This window comes from Mizuhopecten yessoensis, unplaced genomic scaffold, assembly GCF_002113885.1.
Source record: "Mizuhopecten yessoensis strain PY_sf001 unplaced genomic scaffold, ASM211388v2 scaffold6443, whole genome shotgun sequence".
NCBI lineage: Eukaryota > Metazoa > Mollusca > Bivalvia > Pectinida > Pectinidae > Mizuhopecten > Mizuhopecten yessoensis.
Window position 1 is genome coordinate 649,615 of NW_018406552.1, and position 12,018 is coordinate 661,632.

The 12,018-nt window shown below is 38.0% G+C and overlaps 1 protein-coding gene across 1 annotated transcript in view; it reads left to right on the plus strand.

The window, feature by feature from the left end:
* LOC110452165 (MAM and LDL-receptor class A domain-containing protein 1-like) overlaps positions 1 to 6,087 on the plus strand; it is a 137,468-nt gene extending 131,381 nt beyond the window's left edge. The window contains exons 81-82 of the mRNA XM_021500526.1: positions 1,662 to 1,821; positions 2,805 to 6,087. Of these exons, the coding sequence (XP_021356201.1) occupies positions 1,662 to 1,821; positions 2,805 to 2,836 (192 nt within the window). The 3' untranslated portion in view covers positions 2,837 to 6,087. The remainder of the gene's footprint in view (positions 1 to 1,661; positions 1,822 to 2,804) is intronic.
* Positions 6,088 to 12,018: the final 5,931 nt, after the last annotated feature.

Sequence of the window (12,018 nt, forward strand, 5' to 3'; positions counted from 1 at the left end):
GGTCAAAGGTCAAGGTTAAATTTTGTATCTTTTCACTGGTGAACATTTTGGTATGACACTTTGAAACAATGTTGCTCAGAATTAAACAAGGAGTCAATTGACCAAAGGTCAAGGTCACTGGGTCAAAGGTGAAGGTTAAATTTTGTATCTTTTCCCTGATGAACATTTTGTTATGACATTATGCAGCAATGTTGGTCAGAATTTAACAAAGAGTCAACTGACTCAAGGTCAAGGTCACTCGGTCAAAGGTCAAGGTAAAATTTAGTATTTTTTTGCTAGTGAACATTTCATTATGACACTTTGAAGCAATGTTTGTGGGAATTAAACAAGGAGTCATTTGACCAAAGGGCAAGGTCACTGGGTCAAAGGTCAAGGTCAATTTTTTTATCTTTTCACTGATGAACATTTTGTTATGACATTATGAAGCAAAGTTGGTCCAAATTTAAAAAGGAGTCAACTGACTTAAGGTCAAGGTCACGTGGTCAATGTCAATGTCATTTATTGTATCTTTTTACTGATGACCTTTTTTTATGTTATTATGTATTATTATGTAGCAAACTTGTTCAGAACTTAACACAGAGTCAACTGACCATAGGTCCAGGTTAAGGGGTCCTAAGGGTCAAGGTCAAGTTTTGTATTTTTCACTGATGAACATTTTGTTATGATATTATGAAGCAGAGTTGGTCGGAATTAAAGAATAAGTCAACTGACCAAAGATCAGGGTCACTGGGTTAATGGTCAAGGTCATTTGGGTCCAAAGGTCAAAGACAAAGTGGATCTCTGACTTTGACCCTGGCTCTTGATGGAGGAGGTATATAAGGTGAAATAAAACAAATCAAAGCTAACAAATGAGTATTGCACCAGTATTTACATTTCTGTTAGCCGAGCAAATATGGAGGTGGAAGAAAATTAGACTCACATCATAGTACATGTAAAATGTATATTTTGCTTCCTTGCGATTCTTTTTGAAGTCCAAATGTCAAACGTCAAGCTCAGCTATATGGGCAGATTGCTTCTTGATGATTATGGGGGATATATTGCCACAAGACGGGACCCTTACTGACCTGTCAGTGTTCTAGTTTACAGATGTTCGATATAATGATGTACTAGCCACACAATCCTTTCTTAAGCTTGAAAATAGCTTCATGAATATGCAGGGCCCAAGGAGCTACATTTGAACTCTTCCTACTTAAAGTTTGGAATAGTTCATTATGAAATTTCAGGGGTGAAAGAGTTAATCCTATTCTAAATCTTACTGATTAGAATGTACTTGAACAACTTATTAATAGACTTGAGCTTACATTGTCCTAGTTCTTCAACTTTGCTTACTAATTCTCAAACTTCATTGGTAGATGCTTTTTAAATATAAACTTAAATTATTTTACAACAGTTATGAAACAAGTTATTGCGAATTTTATTAATCACTATTGTTGGCCCAGATGATAGCACACAGGGGGTTCTTAATGTGGGAGGAAACCGGAGTACCCAGAGAAACCCACAAGGTCTGGCTGGTGACCCGGGGGCCCATACCTTTTCACGTCCAATAGGGGAATTGAACCCTGGTCAACTAGGTGAAAGGCAAGTTTGTTATCCACTGAAGTAGATGCTTTAATACTTGCTTAACTATACGACAGGTGCTTACTGTTATTTTTGTTTGACAGGGTGATTCTGGTGGGCCATTGGTATGCCTGAACCCAGAGGGTGTGTGGGAGCTGGTAGGTGTCACCAGTTATGGATATCCGGGGTGTCAGACCTCCGGGTACCCTGCTGTCTACCAAAATGTACCTGGACACTTCACAGAATGGATTGAGAGAACCACAGGTATGGTAACAACACAAATACTGTAATCTATTATTGTATTAGACAGGCAACTTTTATACGCCCATCAACAAATTTGATGGGACGTATTATGATATGGAAAGCATCTGTCAGTCTGTCCACTCTTTTGTTTCCTCAAGATGACTTGATCAAATATCGTTTAGTTTTGATTAAACTTGGTAAGAATGTACAATAACGACTGAGGCTAAGTTTGAAGTCAAAAGAAATCTGTGCATAAGTAATTAGCATACCATGCTCTGATTGGTCATCATCTTCAGTTTGGTTTCTGCAAGTTAATAACATTCAACGTTGATGAAACTAAGTAAATATCTATTAAAGATGTAAACTTTATATATTTTACAACAGTCATGAAACAAAGTATTGCAACTAATATTGATCTCTCTTGTTGGCCTTGATGAATTAGCATGGGGGGAGGTCTTAATGTGGGAGGAACTGGAGTTCCCCGGGAAAACCCACGTGGTTCAGGCAGGTCTTTCAGTGTTATATTCAGTTTCTTTCTCAAATAACTCTGCCATGCTGTTACCAACTATGCTGTCTTTTCGATTTCCATGGTCTAAACTACAATTTAGTTGAAATACTGAAAGGTAAAGTTGTAACTTCAGTTTTCTTCGCTAGAGGAAAATTTAAGTCACTGGAAATTTTAATTAAGACTTGTCAGATCCCTGGATCTTGTTGGATCCACTGAAACATGGGCGTGGGACAGGGTAACGTCTTCCACCTGCCTGAGGCATCAACCGGAGTATATATCCGACATTATTTCACCTGAAACATTAAACTTGTTATACTGGTACATCTTTGGAAGGCAGAGTGTCACATAAGAGGGTTATGGCCACATATTAACTGACTGCATGTCCCTATGTATTAATATAAGTCCATAGTTTAACAGTAGGTGATACTAGCAACCTGTTGCAATTGTGTTCTGCCGATGTAGATTTTTAAATGTGGATTATTCTGGTTTCTTTCAGGAGAAGGATTAAATCTTCCCACGGACCCATAAAGCAATATGGAGATCATCATGACATAAAGGAACCCCTGACAAGAATTCTCTGGTGACCCACATGATCAGCAAATCCTGACTTCCTGTAACAGAATTGAAGTGATATATGTCAAGAAATCAAAGGCACTGATCGAATGGGACATTTTTACAGTGTTGGACACTGAAATAAGAGAAAATGGAATTTTACTTAATACATTTTAGAATGATATATTTAGACATTTTACAGGGTTGAACAGAAAACGGAATTTTATTAACCATGTCTCCTAATCACATTTGTAGACATTTTTACATTGTTGAACACTAAGATCAAAGGAAATAGGATTTATTACATCAGATGATACAGTATGACATTTAGTCATTTTACAGTGATGAACAGAAAGTAGAATTTGTTGAATTCGTGTTTCAGATTGATCAATGTATGTATATATGTAGTTATACTTCCCAAGAAGAAGATAATATTACCCGGTGTATATCTCTTGCAGTGCCATTAATATTCAGTGTTTAGGGTTCTAATGCAGTTAAGAATTGGCTTTAGAAACCTGGAATTCATGTAAACTAGATTTATCAATGATCATGCAATTAAGTTACTGTATACCGAGAAAATTTGCAGCAGTTTCGCTTTGCCCTCGACTGAGCTAACCATCTCTATGTCACAGATTGTTTTGATCCCTTCCCCATTGACCACATGCACTGAGGGGAGGTTACTCTGTGTATGAAAACTACAGTAGAATCTCTAGTGTTTTTCCTTCCCAATGGGACAGGGGTCCTTAAGTATATATTACCTCATGTATTGTGTTAGTGATATGATTTCATATATCTGTGTCTAATAATCTCATTACCTCATACTCAAGAAATATAGCTTTAGGTTTTAGAATTGCTTCTATATATCATGCACTGTAAACATACTTGTTTTAAACTACAATCATATATTAGTGGTTTCCAAACTGACTATGATGCACTCATTTTTGTACAGCGTATATAGAATTTGAGATAGTACTATTTATATGTATGTCACACTGGTAGAACTAACATGCGAGATAGAGCCAACGTCAATGTTGAGTAGGCGGGGTACTTCGCTGTGAGTGTGGATACCGAAAGGTATGCAGGGCGATTGAATAAAAAGTTGCATATAAATCCAGGTAGGTTTCAATCACAACACGCTCAAGCGTTACCAATGCGTGGGTTTTTATTACGGTCAACTAGTTTCGACTCTATGTGCGAGTCTTCATCAGGACTGGTAGAACTACATGCTCCATCGACATCTGAGTTGGCTAGGAAGTATTTCTCCTAAGCCCTTTTGTTCCCCTAAGCTCATCTGATAGAGCAATGAGAAAAAGTAAACCAGAAGTTCAACAGTCAATCCCTTACAAGGACATTGACAAAATAATTACCTCTGTTACATATATATAAATGACTCAGTGACCCTAAAAAACCTCATACATGAACCACCAGGTATCTCTGAGTTAACAGGGTGATGCTGCTACAATGTATAGCAGATGAAATACCTGGATAAGAGGGTGTTTGGTTACTTTTGGTAGGTGGCCCCCTCCTTTCAGAAATCCTATATCTGTCACTGGTTCATTCGCTAATTAATGATTTAGGAAGTAATTTGTATATATAGTGTTTTGTGCCAAATTTTAATCAGACTTACATGAGTATGTTTAAAGTATATATCATATTTTGTTAAATTTTCTTCTGTTTTGTCTTTTAATTAGATATTGAGAACAAAATCATGAAGTTCTGACCTGTTAAAGTGCATTTCAGTTGTCAGATTTGTTAATGACAGTTGATTTAATTAAGCATTATAGGTATAGAAAGATATAGTCTATAATTGTTATGCAAATGTCTTTGCAATTGTTTTATTTTTTTATACCATTAGAATGGAACCTGTCTCATCTGACAACCTTTGGGACATGATGGTCAGATTGACCTGTCTAATCTGACTACCTGTGGGACATGCTGGGCTGATTGACCTCGCTAATCTGACAACCTGTGGGACATTCTGGTCAGATTAATTTACTGGTAAATAATGTTAAAGATAAATTTGTGGGTGTTTTTATTATCATTTTATTTTTTTAATGTGGTAAAATAAACCATCCTATAACATGCTGAAGTTTTTTCTTACATTATATTGAATGCCCCTCATGCTTGTTTTGACAAATATCGTTCTTAACCCATTCACCCCTAGAGTCGCAGTTGAACCTTACCAAATCAAAGACTGGGCAAGGCCAGTTTAAATATGTAGGGGTGAGTGAGTTAATGTCCAATGCTCCTCAGTCCTTGTTGAAGTTCACATCGTGGATTTTTTTTTTTTTAAATTACTGTCATAATGAAAGCCATAATGTGATGATAACCCCAAGGTATCCTCAGTCAAAGCCGTCAAAATTGTCTTTTACACTATCACTAGCTTCTAAGCATTACCTGAACAGCTGAGGGAGGCAGATTAATGTTTGTGTTTGATCAAATATTGTCAAGGGAGATTAATCTTTGGACTGTTCCCAGTACAGCCTGAAATATACATTTGGTAATATGATTCTTTATAAACAATATCATTAGTAATTCAAGTATTGGAGGTCAATAAGTTTCAATAATTTAACTTTCACAATGTTTCTTATAAACTGTATACCAGGATATTTTCGCTGCAGTTTAACCTCCGCCTTTTTCGCCCTTTGCAATGAGGGCAAATTACTGTGTTGAAAGCCAGTACACAACATTCTGTACATAGGAATAACAGGTTAATGACAAAATTAACACTGCATGAAAACAGATTCTACCAGTGAAGGGCGAAAATTTGACTGGGCGGAGGTTTCCTGGTATAGGGTTATGTTTTCGCAAACATATCCTCAATATTGTATAATCAAATTATGACATTGTCTTCATCCAAATAGCTTGTAATATTAATACATATATGTATCAGTTTTGAGTAGTTGACTCCTTTTCATCTGCCTTATTATAATACATATCTACATGTAAATCTTAAAGGATGGTTTATAATTCAAACATCTTAAATGATGGTTTTAAATTCATACAATATTGCTGGTCAATATTGAATATATCTGTATTTTTTCAAATGACTTTTTTAGAGATATGGATATATAACGTTTTATAAACATTCCTCTTGTCCATCTTTTTGTTGTATATAAATCAAATTATGCAATGCGTTTCTGTGCTACGGAAGTATACTGTTATTTTTGTACTGATATATACACTTCCTTTTGTAAAATGCTTTAATAAAACATATTTTAACTATTTATACTGCTATAGTGTTGTTCATGAACTTATATGAACCTCACATCAGAGATGTATGTGCTCTATAACAATCGAAATGTCCATCTGCCTTCCCTTCTGTCCGTCCATAGTTTCGTTTTTCGGAGATATTCTCAAAATTCAAAATAAAATATTTCGAAAATTGACATGATCATGGTGATACACTGTGATTTGTAGATGTCAAATAGGATTTATAAAGTTTCCTAAGTTAAGGTAACTGTTACTAAAAATAGATCATTGAAAGGGAGTTGAGTCCTTATCTCCAAAACCAAAAGACTAATTTGTTGGAAATTTGACGAGGTGAAACATGTGGTATGTAGATCTGTGGAAAGAGTTTTAAAAGGGCCCTTGTTGACCTGTCAGTTTTGCAGTTAAACATAACCTACCACTACTATAAAAAGATAATCATCTACAAGATGTTACACGATTACACGTATTTAACACATGATCAGAGTAGACATTTGAACAATGACATAATACAAAACAAAACATTAATAAATCCTTGGGCTTTCAACATGCCTGAAATTTACTCTAAAAAGTTTTTATGGTATTTGGTGAGCGTTTGTCTGTGGACCTTCTGTCCAAAACAGCTATTTCTCAGAAAGTGTTGGACAGATCTTCCACATTTTTTTCAGCCCAATTCACCCTAAAGTCACGTTTGAACCTTGCCAAATCACAGACTGGGCAAGTCAAGATTAGATATGGAGGGCTGAATGAGTTAAACATGCTCACCTTGGATCCGACTTGTGCACTGGCCCCAAGGCAGTCACATTAAAGCAGTGAAAACTAGGGATCATGTACCTCCAGTTTCATCAGGACCTTAACACATGCAGTTCTTGAGAAATAGCAGAAACCAAATTCAATTAAAAAATTCACTATATCTTCCTGGCAGCCATTTCCTTTCCCTTTTTCGTTTAAGCATTTTACCTCGCATGTAATTAGTATGCAAGGTGTGGCAACTCTATAAAGTGGTATCAATATACATTGTAGCTGTTACATGGGAGAAAAATGCACAGTCAAACTGGGATTCAAACCCAGGACCCACCAAACTCACAGACGCTCTAATCAATTAAGCGACCTGATCACCAGCAACCAACCAAGTCCAATTCTGCTACATTGCTCCTTTCATTACCCAAGTCTTTGACCCTACAGACACACGAGACCCGATACCTCCTTCTGTGGGTATATGTCATAGTGTGTCAAATGTGATAGGAGAAAGAGAAATACATGACAAGACCAGGATTCTAACCTAGACAGGTACATGTGTGCAAGAAATAAACAAGATGCCTAATGGGCCTGCATCGCTCACCTGGTACTAATCTCACACTTGTAGCCTTAAAAGTGTTCGAAAATAAAGCTACAGGCAAAATATCAGGTATTTATGACTAAAAGTCATTCAAAAGAACCTGTTAAAAAAATTAAAAACATTTGCCCCCTGTGACCTTGAAAGTCAAACAAGGTCCTTACGTTGAACAAACTTTAAAGCCCTTCATCTCAGCATGCAACTCGCCAAATATCACTAACCTAGACATTTTTTTTATTAAGATTAGGTCATTTAAAGGTTTATACATATTTGAACAAATGTGACCTTGAAAGTGGGACAAGGACATTCAAATGAAAAACCTTGATAGCCTGTCAAACAAGCATGCTACTGGCCAAATATCCTGTGACCTTGAATATAAGTCAAGGTCATTCATTTTAACGAATTTGGTATGGTAGCGCTTCATCCTAGCATGCTACTGGCCAGATACCAACATTCTGGGCATTATGGTAACTCAGAAGAGGTCGTTTAAAGATTGTGAAAATATTTGACCCCTGTGACCTTGAATTAAGGTCAAGATAATTAATTTTAACAAACTTGGTAGCGCTGCATGCCAGCATATACTGGCTAAATATCATCATCCTGGGCTTTTTTGTTTTTCAGAAGAAATCCTTCTAAGATTTCAAACATATTTGACCCCTGTGACCTTGAAATATAAACCAAAGTCATTCATTTCAACAAACTTGGTAGCCCTTCATCAAAGCATGCTAAAAGATCTTAAACATATTTGACCCCTGTGACCTTCAATATAGGTCAAGGTCATTGATTCGACCAGCATGTTTCTGGCCAAATACCATCACCCTGGACCTTTTGGTTATTCAGAAGAAGTTGATGAAAGGGTTTTCAAACCAATTAATCCCTGTGACCTTAAATAAAGGTCAAGGTCATTCATTTAAACAAACCTTGTAGCCCTTCATCCCAGCCTGCTCCTGGCCAAATATCATCACCCTGGGCATTTTGGTTATTCAAAGAAGCTGTTTTAAGTTCTTTTAACATATTTGACCTTGAAAATTGGTGAAGGTGATTGTTTGAACAAACTTGGTAGCCCTTCATCCAAGTTTGCTTCTGGCCAAATATTATCACCTAAGGCCTTTTGGTTATTAAGAAGAAGTTGTTTAAAGTAAAATATTGATGCCGGGCGACAGACAGACAGACAGACAATGGACAGACGCACCACTGGCCAGGTGAGCTAACAACTGGCTTTGAATCAGGTATCTGTAACCTGTGTGAGAGAAATAAACAACTGGCTAGAAGTGACCATACATTGAACAGGTACTGGTTTGGTTTTATTTTATTTAACACTCTATTAACTGCTTAGGTCATTTAAGGACATGCATCCACCATTGATATGTGTATAACCGGTAATTATAACCTCTATCTTAGAAGACTTTGGTTTTCCAAGGAAGGGGACAGAACCCATTTCCTTCCTCACTTGGGCAAGCCTTCAACACTAAAACCAAACAGCGAGGTATTGCCAACAAGGCACTAGAAAGATTGTAAAGAAGTAGAGAGAAAATACAAGGATACCAAATGTTGCAATGGGGCAGCAGATCTACTTTGGTTTCTTTAATGTCCAGTAAGCAGAACGCAAAGAAGAAAACATCCAATTCTACAAAGAGACCCACATTAGTCATCCTTTTAGGACATGCAGTGGGATACAGTTGGCCAATCTTACTTCTAGCCTGCAGAGGTTGGCAAGTACAGAACAAACTGAACCATTGGCTCTAGGTTCTTGCCTGCAGAGGTTGGCAAGTACAGAAGAAACTGAACCATTGACTCTAGCTTCTAGCCTGCAGAGGTTGGCAAATACAGAAGAAACTGAACCATTGGCTCTAGCTTCTAGCCTGCAGAGGTTGGCAAGCACAGAACAAACTGAACCATTGACTCTAGCTTCTAGACTGCAGAGGTTGGCAAGTACAGAACAAACTGAGCCATTGGCTCTAGCTTCTAGCTTGCAGAGGTTGGCAAGTACAGAACAAACTGAACCATCGACTCTAGCTTCTAGCCTGCAGAGGTTGGCAAGCACAGAACAAACTGAACCATTGACTCTAGCTTCTAGCCTGAAGAGGTTGGCAAGTACAAAACAAACTGAACCATTGGCTCTAGCTTCTAGCCTGCATAGGTTGGCAAGTACAGAACAAACTGAACCATTGACACTAGCTTCTAGCCTGCAGAGGTTGGCAAGTACAAAACAAACTGAACCATTGGCTCTAGCTTCTAGCCTGCAGAGGTTGGCAAAAACAGAACAAACTGAACCATTGACTCTAGCTTCTAGCCTGTAGAGGTTGGCAAGTACAGAACAAACTGAACCATCGACTCTAGCTTCTAGCCTGCAGAGGTTGGCAAGGACAGAAGAAACTGAACCAATGACTCTAGCTTCTAGCCTGCAGAGGTTGGCAAATACAGAAGAAACTGAACCATTGACTCAAGCTTCTTGCCTGCAGAGGTTAGCAAGTACAGAAGAAACTGAACCATTGACTCTAGCTTCTGGCCTGCAGAGGTTGGCAAGTACAGAACAAACTGAACCATCGACTCTAGCTTCTAGCCTGCTGAGGTTGGCAAGTACAGAACAAACTGAGCCATTGGCTCTAGCTTCTAGCCTGCAGAGGTTGGCAAAAACAGAACAAACTGAACCATTGACTCTAGCTTCTAGCCTGCAGAGGTTGGGAAGAACAGAAGAAACTGAACCATTGACTCAAGCTTCTAGCCTGCAGAGGTTGGCAAGTACAGAAGAAACTGACCCATTGACTCTAGCTTCTAGCCTGCAGAGGTTGGGAAGTACAGAAGAAACTGAACCATTGACTCAAGCTTCTAGCCTGCAGAGGTTGGCAAGTACAGAACAACCTGAACCATTGACTCTAGCTTCTAGCCTGCAGAGGTTGGCTAATACAGAAGAAACTGAACCATTGGCTCTAGCTTCTAGCCTGCAGAGATTGGCAAGTACAGAACAAACTGAACCATTGGCTCTAGGTTCTTGCCTGCAGAGGTTGGCAAGTACAGAAGAAACTGAGCCATTGACTCTAGCTTCTAGCCTGCAGAGGTTGGGAAGTACAGAAGAAACTGAACCATTGACTCAAGCTTCTAGCCTGCAGAGGTTGGCAAGTACAGAACAAACTGAGCCATTGGCTCTAGCTTCTAGCCTGCAGAGGTTGGCAAAAACAGAACAAACTGAACCATTGACTTTAGCTTCTAGCCTGCAGAGGTTGGCAAGTACAGGAGAAACTGAACCATTGACTCTAGCTTCTAGCCTGCAGAGTCGGCAAGTACAGAAGAACCTGAACCATTGACTCTAGCTTCTGGCCTGCAGAGGTTGGCAAGTACAGAACAAACTGAACCACTGACTCTAGCTTCTAGCCTGCAGAGGTTGGCAAAAACAGAACAAACTGAACCATTGACTTTAGCTTCTAGCCTGCAGAGGTTGGCAAAAACAGAACAAACTGAACCATTGACTCTAGCTTCTAGACTGCAGAGGTTGGCAAGTACAGAACAAACTGAGCCATTGGCTCTAGCTTCTAGCTTGCAGAGGTTGGCAAGTACAGAACAAACTGAACCATTGACTTTAGCTTCTAGCCTGCAGAGGTTGGCAAGTACAGAACAAACTGAACCATTGACTCTAGCTTCTAGCCTGTAGAGGTTGGCAAGTACAGAACAAACTGAACCATTGGCTCTAGCTAGGAGTAAGAAAACCTATAACAGGACAAGGTACAGGAGAAATGAACCGCAAAAAGTACTGACTTGGAGAGATGAAACCTACGTGTATAACAAGAGTGGGAGAAATTTATCACTGGCTAGGTACAATTGTATACGTATGACGAACCTAAAACAGGTATTGGAAACATAATGGGTATTGATAAGGTGAATTTATTATGATCAGTGTAAATAAAGAATAACATTAGGTAGATTGTGTTTGGTTATGTTTGTTTGTTACAGAGTGCAAAAAATCACAAAGAACTTCCTTTAAAATAAATGACATTTCATTTACCAATTTTTTACTGTACCACCAACCTTTTTCAATGATCCCCTTTCCATTTTCTTCACAATTTGTTTATACATACTCCTTGATATATACTGTATTCAGTGATTTGTTTTGCATAGTTTTACAGCCGAATACATGTTGTTTCCCCCTGGCTAAAAAGTGCTTTATTTTCCCAAAGTGAAGAAAAAATCAGATATACTTTCTCGATTGCAGTAAAAATAACCCTTTTTTCCCCATTCCATGTGGGAACAGGCTGTTGTAAAATATAGGTTTTTGAAAAATCACTACATTAAACCAGGCAATTTTAAACAGTTTAATTTCCATCTTTTTTACCCACAACAATGAAGGCGATTGATAAACAGCAAAGATTAGTACACTGCATACCCTATATAGGAATTACATGTGAAGGGCAAAATTAACTCATTTACCCCTGAAGACACATTTGAACTCTTCCAATTCAAAGGTTGGAATAGTTCATTATGAAATTTCAGCGGTGAATGAATTAACATGGGAAGAATATCAATTTTATTGGTGAAGGGAGACTATTTTACTGAGCAAAGGTTTCCTGGTATACAGTATTGTGAAACCTTTTTATAAAGCTAACATAGTCTACATATA